The 12702-nt window shown below is 48.4% G+C and overlaps 1 protein-coding gene across 5 annotated transcripts in view; it reads right to left on the minus strand.

Annotated features, from left to right (window-relative positions):
* The window catches only part of VEPH1 (ventricular zone expressed PH domain containing 1), a 63300-nt gene that overhangs the window by 21179 nt on the left and 29419 nt on the right, over positions 1-12702 (minus strand). For all 5 annotated transcript variants that reach the window (XM_039389972.1, XM_039389969.1, XM_039389970.1 and 2 more), the window contains 3 exons: positions 10971-11191; positions 6071-6280; positions 4713-5101 (listed from right to left, as the gene is read on the minus strand). In XM_039389972.1, coding sequence (XP_039245906.1) covers positions 4713-5101; positions 6071-6280; positions 10971-11191 — 820 coding nt within the window. The remainder of the gene's footprint in view (positions 1-4712; positions 5102-6070; positions 6281-10970; positions 11192-12702) is intronic.

The following is a 12702-nucleotide window of genomic DNA, read 5'->3' on the forward strand; positions in this document are numbered from 1 at the left end:
GGGCAGTAGGTTCAGAGCTGTCCCTGTTCCCGTTACTCTCCCCGGGGAGTTTCCCGGTCTGACGAGGACCACCGTGAGCACGGGGGCCATCCCGAGTGTCAGCACACATTCCCACTGCCTGCCCTCCCGGATGGGATGCCTTTGGAACACCAGCCCTGCAGAACTCAGAGCCAGCTCCTATTTGCTGTGGCCCAGTGGCCCCAGCACCGCTCTCTGGGAACGCTCTCCTGAGCCTGCACAGCTCTGTGATCCCACTGAAGGACCAGAGGCCCAGCTGTTCCAAATCAACGCTGGGCTCATGGAATGCTGGAATTCCTCAGGCCGGTGCAGGGTGAGCACTGCAGGGGAGCAATGAGCCTTTCCATCCACACCGTCATATGGTCCCGATTACCTCCCGGTACCCCATAAAACATAATAACTACCAGATTTAGGGCCAGCACGCTGCAACCTGTTTCCCCTGCTGCCTCCTCCTCTTTCAGCATTCTGTCATTAATCCCATGAAATGTTTGCTGGATATTTTCCCTCCCGAATGGCACCGAGGAGCCAGCAGTGACTTACTGCTGGAAAAAGGCTCTAATACTTTTCACTGGAGCACGTTGTGTTTGAACGTGGCTGCAGTGACCAAGGGTGGAATCATTCCACGATCTCCCTGGGCTCGAAAGGAGGCTGGGCAGGCTGGAGATGGCAAATCCCTCAGCATCCTCAACACACAGATATGATCAGGTGCTTCCTTCCAACAGGTCACTCGACACTCAGAGCTCTGGGCTGCTGGCATTAATGGGGGCGTTTTTATCCAAATTAGTCAAAAAGCAACCAGAACTACAGTGGAAAACATTTCCCTCATTATAAGCAAACCCAGCAGCTGTCCAGGCCTGTGTCTGGGAATCATCTGAAAGCAGTCCCTCCCAATGGCAGGATACACATGGCCATGGATCTGATCCACCATCCCGGTGCATCTGGGAAACAAGAGCGGGTCAAAAGTCCTCTGACCTGTAGGGGGTCAAGGTGAGAGCCAGCAAGGCTGGGGCAGGTGGGGCTGCAGCTGCTCCAGAGCTCTGTGCTGCCTGCAGGGTGACGGGGGCCACACCAGGTAAAACTGGGAGGACTCAGCTCCCACCTGGGTGCTGTGCCCCTCCCAAAACCAACTCTGGCAGGTCTTAACACCAGTAATCATAGAAACATCAGAGAACCACGGAATGGTTTGGGTTGGAGGGACCCTGAAGGTCACCCAGTGCCACCCCCTGCCACGGGCAGGGACACCTTCCACTATCCCAGGTTGCTCCAAGCCCCGTCCAACCTGGCCTTGGACACTTCCAGGGATCCAGGGGCAGCCACAGCTTCTCTGGGCAACCTGTGCCAGGGCCCCCCCACCCTCAGACCAGGTAATAACAACACCTGATACAGGGATTCCATCTTGCACCAAAGCCTTTCAAAGCAACTTCAATCACCACCGGCCCCACCTCCCCAGAAGGGTTTGGGAGACATGGAAAAACAGGAGGGCTGAAGGACCTGTTGGACAGCACCGAATAAAACCAGTGGGGAAACTGGGGGACCTTGATCTCAACCACAGGGACCCCAGTCCCACTGAGGCAGCAGAAATCCCACCCAGTGCTCACTGAACAGCAATAACCAACCTTGGGAGAACTCAGGAATTTCCTGAGGCACGGCCTGGGCCTCTGGAATCTGCAAGATCCTGGGGGTACCGATAAGATACGGGATCACAAACCATCTGGAAAAATATGGGCTGATAAAAACTATTTGCTTAGCTCCATGAAAGCTGAAGGGTATGACAAATATGGTGGGTTTTTTCCCTTTTTTTTGAGGAAAAGATCCCGAGGATTAAGGGGATTAAAGTGATAAACATGATGTAAAAGAATTCCTCAAACTGCTGAAGGTATGGCAGAGATGTGGATCTGGGCACAGTGCTTCAAACTAAGCAGGGACTGACTCAAACCATCAGCCCCAAGCTGAAACAAGCTCAAATAAATGGATTTTTGTGGGTTTGGGTTCCTTCTTTCTGCCCCAGCTCAAATCCCCTCTCTGACTGCAGTGTTGTCCCAGGAAATTCACTTATACACGTGAGTCTGGGGAGCTGTTGGAGCTTCTCTGCTCTTTGAAACACCTTCAACTTGGCCATTTTCTTAGGGCAAGACCTTCTGGCCAACAGCCCAGTCCTAACCGTGCTCCTGCTGCAGGATCATCACCCCATTCACACCCTGCCTCTGCCCAAAGCACATCCAGCCAAAAATAGCAACTTTTAAATGAGATAACAGAGCTGACATGGCAATTTTTCAATGTCTTTATGAGGCATCTTCAAACTGTCACAGACAGTTCACGGATCCACCCTGACAGTTCTTCACCTGCCTCCCTTCAGAGCTGTAAAATCCAACACTTCAGCTGATATTACATCAACTGGGACATATCATATAAATCCAACAAGCTTGTAAGTCAACAAGGAGACTGAAAATCACAGCCTGCAAAGCACAAATGTTCTGCGAGGGTTAAGACCTGCACAGCAAATGCCTGACTCAATTGTAAAAAAGCCAATTTGCAAATCACAGACAATTTTACAGAGCAGAGGAGCCTATTTTGTGTGTTTTGAATTTGCTTCTGACAACTTCAGAGAGTGTTCTCCAGCACCTGCACCAGGGCAGACGGTGAGCCACCCTCAGTTAATGCTCTGCCATTCGAGACACTGCCAATCTCCATCAGCCCTCTCTTTTCCAGACTGAGGAGTCTCCAGTTTTCTTCACATGGAGGTCTCTGATTTTCTCCTTTATCCTCCAAATTCAGGCTCCAGTTAATGCAGACAACAACAGACCGGTTTGGGTGGGAAGAGACCTTGAAGACCACCCAGTTCCAACCCCCTGCCATGGGCAGGGACACCCTCCACTGTCTCATTAGTGCCCAGACCTGACAGGGTTCCTACATGAGAATTCTGGATACACCCCAAGGCCCCCAGGCCTCTGTCCTGCCCAGCACAGGATCCTTTGGAGATGCCACCCAGCCTGGGTGCTGAGCAATGAGGAACTCACCCCCCTCCCAGACAGTCTGCCCCAGCCACCACCACCACCAGAAATGTGAGCAGGGGGTGGAATTCTGGTTAAGGGAACAGAACTTGGCCCATCATCCCTTAGGAATTCTTACAACTGACATGAACACTCTGTTGAGCTCCAGGAGCTGCCCCTTGAAAGGCCAGGAAGGGCCTGAGTGAGGAAAGGCTGCGTGGGGAACGTGCACTGCCCTTCTTTGCTCACCACAGGGCTATTTCCTTGCAACACACTTTGCCACTAGTTCCTTCAAATACTCTGTTTCATGAGGCATTGCTCAGCAGTTCTTATCTTTTCACATTTTTCACGTCTTGCATATCAAATTTCCAGCTCAGATTCCTCCACGACCAACAGAAAATTAGCCAACTGGGATATGAATATTTTCTAATTATTTTTTTCCCCAAAACATCTTATTGAAAAGTAAACCACACATCTGAATGGGCCTTGTTCGAGTTTAGGAATCACTGAAGTCCAAGAACTGCAAGTTTTTGGAGTGGTTAATGCAATATCTGGAATATTACCCAAGCTGTCCCCCGTGCACTGAGCCAGGCTGCATTTCTTCAGCAAATTTAGAATGAGTCACATAAATCTCCTGCTCTGCACATGTGTCCCTACTCAAAGAATTTTCCTAAGAATGCTAGTTGAGGATTTTCAGGAAATTACAATAGTTTGAATGAATTTAGAAACAGTCCCATGCTTGGGATGTATCATAGTAGGCACTGCAGAAAGGAAGCTGAGTAATACATTTAAAATATTCAATATATGATATTTGATTAATGCAGGGTCATAACACTCAGCCCTTCAAAAGGCAGGCTGTTCACTCTCATGTTTTCACTACCATTTTATGGAAAAAAAATTATCATAATTCTACCAAATAACTATTTCAATCACTAAACCTGGAATTTAAGACATTTAGGAAACTCTCCAGAAGCATAAGCTTTCAAAATATATATAATTATATTCTTTTTGTGAGTGGAAACTGCTTTTCCACTTCTTGACCACTGAAAAAGAAATAAATATTTTATCAACTTAAGTTGCTATTTGTTGGAGCTGAAGTTGTGTTGTATTAGATGATGATGTTTTAAGGGATTGAACATTAATTTAACTTGTGGAATCAGATACTGTTTGGAATCAACCCTTGAAGGCTGGGCTGTATAGCTCAGGGCCACCAGTGAGTGGTTGGATGCACAGAAATTCAGGTTAAAGGGGATAAGCAGGAGGATCCCAACCCATCCCAAAGTACTCCCTTCAAAGAGGAGGAGGACCACAGACCCATCTCACCCACCTCCCCCACAGCCTCACAAAACCACCTCCCTCTCCTTTGCAAACAAACACCTGCCCCTGGTGAAGGCAGCAAACCCAAACCAGCCCCGGGGACGTGGGAGATGGGATCCCACCCAACCCAACCTGTGGGAGATGGGATCCCACCCAACCCAACCTGTGGGAGATGGGATCCCACCCAACCCAACCTCCGGGAATCTCATCCTGCTGTGCCTTCCAGGAGTTGTGTGTCTGGGCTGGAGTGTTATTTCATAAAACTGATATTCCTCCCTGTCCACGAGGCCTGTGCTGGAGAGTCTTTGCTGCCCATTTGCTCAAACCCTGAGAGGAATCTCAGTGGAGTGTTAAAGTCTTGGAATGGGAAAGGCTCATCCCGCTTACCTTCGATCACACACTGGTCAGGGATAGGAATTTTCCTCCCCATCTCTGTCACATATTCCTTCACTTTACCCAGGTTTTCCTTCAAGTGCAGGTAGAGCTTATCCTGGTATTCCACAGGTGCTGCCTCTGCACTTCCTTCCAGGGCCTTTTCTTGAGTGGATTCCGCCAAATCTGCTGATTCCGGGTAATCGACACTTTGGTGTGACACCAAGGAATTTCCCAGTGGCACCGCCTCAGGATCCACCCCAAAGGGCAGTTTCTCGTTGTCCTGGCTGATGTAGATCTCGGTGAAGGAGATTCCAGCAGGGACCTCCCCGCTCTCCTCGTCCTGCCCCCCCTCCGAGCTCGGCCCCTTGGTGCGCAGGGCGTGCAGGGCGAGGCTCTTGGACCTGCAAGGGGGGCAAGGAAAGGAGAAAGGGTTTGGAATAGAGGTAGGGCACCAAAACCACCCCAGGCCCTGCTCTGCCCCTGTGCAGCTGCCTCAGAGAGCCCAGCCCGGGGCTCACTCAGCCAGAGGCAAAGATCTGCTGGGGAATAAGCATTTCAAGAGCCAAGCTCAAGCCACAGCTTTAATAAGCAAAGGAAACTAAACAATATCTATATATCCCAACATCTGCATTCCATGGGTTCCCTTGCAGAGGGAACCTCTCTGCAAGGGTCTTATAACCCCAGGAGTGGTGTGTCTGCCTTATTGATCACACCACAAAAATGCCATCCAGCAGCACTTCTCTGGTGCAGGGCTCAGCCTGCAGCTCGTCCTGCCCTGGGATGGGGGGAAGAGTCAGGGGGGTAGAAGTGACTCAAAGGGCAAGTCCTGGAGCAGGAAGGGCAGAGGTCTGTGGGAAGCTGCTGTGCAGAGGCAGCCTAAGGGCACACTGGGTGCACACTGTGTCCTTCGATGTGCATTGTTAGTAACAACACCCCAAAAAAGGTCTCTGTACCCTCCTTTCCCTGATTTCTCTGTGCAGTTATTGTCCAATCCCTTGTGCTGTTTTAGGGCACACAAGAGATTAAATGGGTTGCCCAGAGAAGCTGGGGCTGCCCCTGGATCCCTGGGAGTGTCCAAGGCCGGGTTGGACAGGGCTTGGAGCAACCTGGGCTAGTGGGAGGTGTCCCTGCCCATGGCAGGGGTGGGACTGGATGGGCTTTAAGGTCCTTGCCAACCCAAACCATTCCATGATTCCATGATTAAGAAATATTTCACCCAGCCTTTGACCTCATGGATATGAGACTTGGCTAAAATTAGGCTGATGATGCCCGTAGGGATCATGCAAATGGACCAAATCCTCATTGTCTGGATAAAGTTTATGGCAAAGCTGATATCCATGAACCCCCTGACACATTTTACAGAGCCATACCTGTTAAATCTCATATCCTTCCTTTCTTCTTTGGAAACCTGGCCCAGGCTGTATCTCCTCACTGAACCAGGAGTGCTGTTGTCAACATTTATTTTCTCTTCAAAAGCCTGGATTTTGACTTGAAGTTTTTCATCTTCCTCATTTCCATCCACGACAGATTTTAAGTCCTCCAGCGGTACAGGAGGTTCTGTTTCGGTGTCCTTTTCCACCCTAAGGAAGCAGAGAGCAGAGATTTACCCCTGGCCCACTGTTCACAGTGATGCTGATGCTGCTTTTCTGCCTGTGACCTGTATCGTGGATCTGGTAAAATAAATATGTTTTAGCAGAGATTCCCTTAGATTATTTTCAGGAACATCTTCTAGATGAATGTCTCTGATGGATCAGAAACACTGAACATCTCTGACAACCCTGGATTAGAAACTCCATGTGCTGTATCTCCGTAAGCAAATCACAACTCTTCCTGACTGTCCATTGGAGAAAGTTTTTCATCCGAACTCAAACCATCCTCCCAAGCTTGCAAGACACTGACTTATTACATAATTTTCACAAAGCAAAAGTCAAGCAATTTTCAGAGTTTATAGAACTCTGTGGTTTTAAATGTTTGACCGAAGTACATGAAGTTCTTACCGAATTACTGCACCCTGAGTAAGAAAAATATAATTTAAAACTCAGCAGAAACAGGCTCAGGAAAAGTTCTAAGCAATGTCACTGTAGTTCAGGAATGAGAAAATGAAGAGTTAAAATGAACAGGACAAGTAGTTTTGTTTTAAATTTGTCATGTCAGTCTTAAAATCCCAGAATTAAGGATTCTTAGAATGGTTTGGGTTGGAAGGGACCTCAAAGCCCATCCAGTGCCACCCCCTGCCATGTGCAGGGACACCTTCCACTAGCCCAGATTGCTCCAAGCCCCATCCAACCTGGCCTTGGACACTTCCAGGGATCCAGGAACAGCCACAGCTTCTCTGGGCAACCTGTGCCAGGGCCCCTCCACCCTCTAACTAGAGGAATTTTAGAGAACTAAGGGGTCCTGGACAGTATTTACTTTTTAAACTCTACCCACAGCTTTAAACAAAGTTTGTTTTGTTTCTGATCATTTCTTTGTTTGATTTTCTCTTTTTTTTTTTTTTGTATGTTTCCTGATGAACAAACATCTGAATAGCTAAATCTGTAAAATCTGGATATATAAAACCACAAATGAGAGTTTAACACAGCACTTCCAAAGCAGCAGAGTCTCAACAAGTCACGCTCACAGTCGGGGGGCCCATTAAAAACTCCCCAAACTGCAAATTACCAATTGTACAAAGCATGTTTTTAAAGAAACAACCAGAAATACTGCAGCACAAAATGCACTTTTTCATTTGTTTTGATAAAGGCAGCTCAGGATATTTCTCAGGGGAGCTGGCGAGTTTTGTCTTGTTTTTAATTTAAGCAAGATCTCGTAATATATTAACACCGAGGAGCACTTTAAAAATATTCTTCTGTAATAAAGAACCTTGATATGACCTTTGCTAACAAATCTTTCTGGGGATGTAGGACAAGATTTAATTTATGGGGAAGCTGTCACTCCAACAGGACTCCCAACACTGCTCCCATTGTGGGAGCTGAGCGCTAAGGAAAACGTCTGTTCCATATGGAAATACATGGAAAGCCTCTGCTCACAGAGAGGGGATTGATGGACTGGGGGGGGGTTGTGAATGACAGACCCAAACCAGGAAGCCTTGATGAAGTTTGGAAACAAAAATGGTGTTTTAGAACAGCACCTCTCTTTGTCCAGTGTTCTCCTGTTGGGCTCCGATGGCTTCGGGAAGGGAATACAAGGAAATACTTCTCCTAAAGGATCATGGAATTGTTAAGGTTGGAAAAGACCTCAGAGAAACATGTTAATGAATCCTACTTTCCACATGTGGAGCAGAAAGAAGTCACTCCTCAGGGTGTGGAGGGTGCAGTTCTCACTGCCTGGTGCTCCTCAAGCCACCACCTGGTTTTTGACCCTGTTGGTGCCCAGGATTTTGGAGCAGGGGAGCAGGAGGGATCCTGAGTGCCCATCCCTGGGGACCATCTGCTCTCACATGTGCCAGCTTTGCACTCCCACCACTCCCTGGGGAAGCCACGAGCACCAGCCCCAAGCAGGATGTTCAGAGGGGGGGGGCCTGGCAGCCCTTCCTGCTGGGCCCCCTCCCAGCCCCTGCAAAACAAACCATTGTTTGAAATCTTGGCAGGAGGCTTTGGGGACATTGCTGAGGTTGCTGAGCAGGATCAGTTTACACCCAAGCTCAGCCTGTTTTCAAGATGCACGAGCTTGTGGAGGAACCACAGTGACCTGCCCTGAGAGATGGCACCAGGCTGCTCATCACTTCAGGCTTTGAGATTCCACGTGCAGAGAGAGCCCAGTGCACAGGTCACCAGTTCAAGGGTGGTACATGAGTATGAAGGATAGGAAGGACATTTTTCCAGACCATTATCAGCATCAGAAATTGAGTTGCAGGGAAAAAGAGCATCACAAACAGAGATGGCTAAAAATACACTCGAGGTGTATTTTAACCAAGCCCTGGTTGCTGCCAGGGCTTCACCTCTGAGGGGATGGAGGTAGCAAGAATGGGTTAATTGTGGGTCCTTGTGGTTTGCCACTGGACAGACATAATCACTGATCACCTCCTCAGGCAGGACAGAGGTTTGAAGAAGGCAAGTGGTGGAGAAAAGATCATGGAATGATCAGATTGGTTTGGGTTGGAAAGACATTAAAACCCACCCAGTGCCACCCCCTGCCATGGGCAGGGACACCTTCCACTAGCCCAGGTTGCTCCAACCCGGCCTTGGACACTTCCAGGGATCCAGGGGCAGCCACAGCTTCTCTGGGCAACCTGTGCCAGGGCCTCTTCACCCTCTGAGTAAAGAACTTCTTCCTTGTACCTAATCTAAATCTCTCCTCTTTCAGTTTAAAAGGTAATTTCATGCAGCCACGACACTGAGATGGGCAGCATTGGTGGAGCCAGGTGTGCTCAGTTCTTACCCAGATGCAGGGCTTGGAAGTGTCTCCAAATTTCCTTCCTTGCCTTTTTTTAATTGACTACACTACACTCCTAGGCTGGATAAGTCCATTAAAACTCTATATGTTCTTAAAAAGCACCTCTGAGGCTGAATAACTTGCAATTTTGTGACAGTAAGGGGCACCAGAGCATGGCCTGGTTTTAATTATGCTTTGCACTCCCTGCATGTAAAATTCCCTGGGTCAAACAACCCCGAGCCAACCGTGGCTCCAAAGGAATCGGCTTCCTCTTATGTAAACACCCGAGTTTTGGGAGGAATGGTTATAATCCAGCCACACATTTTAAAACCCTATTTCCCCTTCACAGCACAAATACTCTGGATTGCTGCTCCTTATAAACCTCTGAGTTCAGTGGCTGCAGCAGCTCCAGAGCCGGGAGGGCATTTCCATGCCAACATCTGGACCAGTCCCACTCACCAGGCACAAATCAGAGTAAACTCATCTTAAATCAGCAGAGAACTCTCATGTTAGCCTTGTCTGATTGAGCTGATCCTTTGCTCCACACAGGCCTGAAACGTAAAACCAAAGAGCTAAAAACTGTAACTGTGAAAAATCGGGGGTTTGCTGTGATCTCTCCCAGACACGTTGAGACAACACAAGGAGCAAGAGGGCTGAGGAGGGAATAAAATTTAAAATCAATAAATAAGTAAATAAAATCAGGGAGCAGATGGAGAATAAAAAAATCATCTGTAACCACACTCATGAAGACGACGAAGCTTCTTCTCCTTGGCAAAGCAAGTCCTTAACAAAGGGGATTTTAGAGAGAAGCAGGGAAACACAGTAAGGTTTTAATGAAAACCTTCTCTTGTTTTTAAGTGTTGTTTTTTTTTTATCAGCTCTATAGATAAATGTTAAGCACAGAAGATAATAAGGAGTAGGAGTATGGGAATATTTTAACAAATAAAGTAATTTTTCAGCCATAAATTGAGGGACCATGATGGGTTGTATAAATTATTACTGGGCCTCAATCCCTGTCCTGCTCCTCTGCAGGTCCCAGAATACATGACATCCCTCTGGTCCCTTAACCAAGCGACATCTGGCTGCCTCTTTTTTCCAGTAAACTTGGCTAGTTTGGAACAAGTGTGTTGTTTCATGCTCACTCTGTTATCTCCACTTGGCTTTGGCATTATCTCCAAGGATATTTTTCATAAACGAGTGCCGAGGGCTCGTTTCCACCAAGGGCTTTCCCACCAGGTGAAGTTTGGACATTTCTCACAGCCCTGCAGTAAAGGGAGGGACTCTCTCCTGGTTCCTTTTTCATTTTTAACTCTCTCCAGGACACCAATTACTTGTTTCTCCAATGACCTCAGTGTTTTGGCTCCAGCGCTCCCAGCCTGGCTCCAAGGCTGTCCTTCATGGTTATGGCTTTTCTGACATCTGGGTTACATTTTTCCACAGAATCACTATTCCTTTGTGCCCTCGTGACCTGTGTCAGCATACACAACTCTAATTATGAGTCCCTCACTAATTAAAAGTGACTACCACCGTGTATTTAAATAACACTTACATTCTCACCCTGAGGAACGCCGCAACGCTCCCAGCCCTCCAACCTTAGGATACACACTCAGAAGCAGCTGAATGAGCAGAACATCTCTTTGTAGATGCCTGAGAAATTTTTTCCAGCCTGTTCTTAGGCAAACCTTTACCAGGGAGTTAAGCCAGTCATTGTTCTCATCACCCTCAGCGGGTATTTTCTAGAAAAACTCAACGATAACTGTGCGGGCTGACTTCCCTGGTTGATTTTTGACTGTGCTTATCTGAGACGTGGCTTTTTTCATGGCAATTCAAATAGATTTAATATGAATTTATGCTGCCTCACACGGCCCTGGAGGGGCTTTGCCACACAAACACTACCTGGCTCCTGGTGTGCTGTCAGCCTCGAGCTGCCGGACGAGGAGCTTGGCTATGGCAGTGAAGCTGTTGCTCATGCGATAAATGTCCCTGCTCTGGGGGCCCAGGATGCTCGAGAAGGTGTCGGTGAGGCTCTTAATTTCCAGCAGCAGAATATGGTGAAATGAGTGCTCCATGTTGGCCAGCTGGTTCACCAAGTACAGCAGGCAGGTCCTGGCTCTCTCCTGGGCAACACGGGGAGATAAGAAGGGTTTTAAACACATTAATTCAGTGTTTGCTTGTGCAGGGAGGTTTGTGTGGTGCTGCCTGAGTCACTGTCCCTGGGGAAGAGTGGCTGCCCCACGATAACCAACTGTGCCTCAAACACAGTTTATTTGTGTGTGCTGCTACGTGACTTTTGTTCCTCTTGGTATTACCTAACCCAGCCTAACTCAGTACATCTTGTCTCCTCCTCAGACCTCGAGCCAGAGTCCCTAAAGGCCCTTTGAAGGGCCCTACATTCTTCTAGTTGGTAGGTCAGCCTGGCTCAGGACACCAGCAGCACTGAGCTCCCCTTTCATCTGTGCTGAGCCTGGCTCAGCTATTTCATCAAATCACAGAATGGTTTGGGTTGGGAGGGACCTCACAGCCCACCCAGTGCCACCCCCTGCCATGGGCAGGGACACCTTCCACTGGACCAGGTTGCTCCAAACCCCATCCAACCTGGTCTTGAAAAGAGAAAGGCACAGAAAAAGAGTGTAGGGAGGTGAAGCTGTGGCTGCCCCATCCCTGGAAGCATCAAGCGTGGATGAGCTGTAAGGTCCCTTCCGACCCAAACCAGTCTGGGATTTTATGATTTTCTGGACTCCTTTCTGGGCCTGTTGGGTGCTGCTGACATTTAGCAGTGTCACCCCAGGGTCTGTTGTCACCAGTGCTGCCCACAGAGAACGGGGCTCCTCCAGCACAGGGGGGCAGAGCAGTGAGGGGCAGGAGCTGGGGTCCTGTCAGCATCTCCTCTCCCTAATGGTGAGAGGTTAAAGGACCTCATAAATCACAGGGGTTCTCTCCTTCCACAGCATTTAGTTTAGGAGCAACACTCAGATTAGAGCCGTGACTGACAGCACAACAAAGAGAAGTTTAAATTGAGATTTCAGTCTAAGATGTCCTCACACGCTGCCTGGCACGGGCTGTCAGTCACTGCCAATGGCCTGGAGTCTGATGTGCCCTCTGCAGCCAAAATGTTCCCACCCAATTCTTCAGGGCAATGTGCTTTCCCCAGTTTATCAGCAGAGATCACATCCCCCGCAAATCAGCATTAAAGGGGGCTTGTTTCAGATCATAACATTAAACACGTAAATATTCTCTAGCAGAGACACTTTATCATCTCTGCCTGGCCAGGACACACAGCTCCAGTGCCAGCTGTTTGTGTGTACGTGTCCGAATTCCCATCCTAAACCAGAAGCTTGAAGGTGAAAATCACGGAATGGTTTGGGTTGGAGGGACCTTAAAGCTCATCTTGTTCCACCCCCTGCCATGGGCAGGGACACCTCCCACAGACCAGGTTGCTCCAAGTGCCACCTAACACCTCCAGAGATAGGGAACATCCAGCTTGACCTCGAGCACCTCCAGATCAGGGCTCCCCTGTTTTGTTATAGTTGTTCTAAGTACATTAAGTTCCACAGCCCTAAAAATATCTAAAAACCAGTGAAAAACCCAGCAATTAACTCAGGAACTCACATCAGATCCTCCGCTGGGT

Source organism: Pipra filicauda, unplaced genomic scaffold (assembly GCF_003945595.2).
Source record: "Pipra filicauda isolate LSUMZ 115617 unplaced genomic scaffold, ASM394559v2 scaffold78_size3787270_pilon, whole genome shotgun sequence".
Classification (NCBI taxonomy): Eukaryota; Metazoa; Chordata; class Aves; order Passeriformes; family Pipridae; genus Pipra; species Pipra filicauda.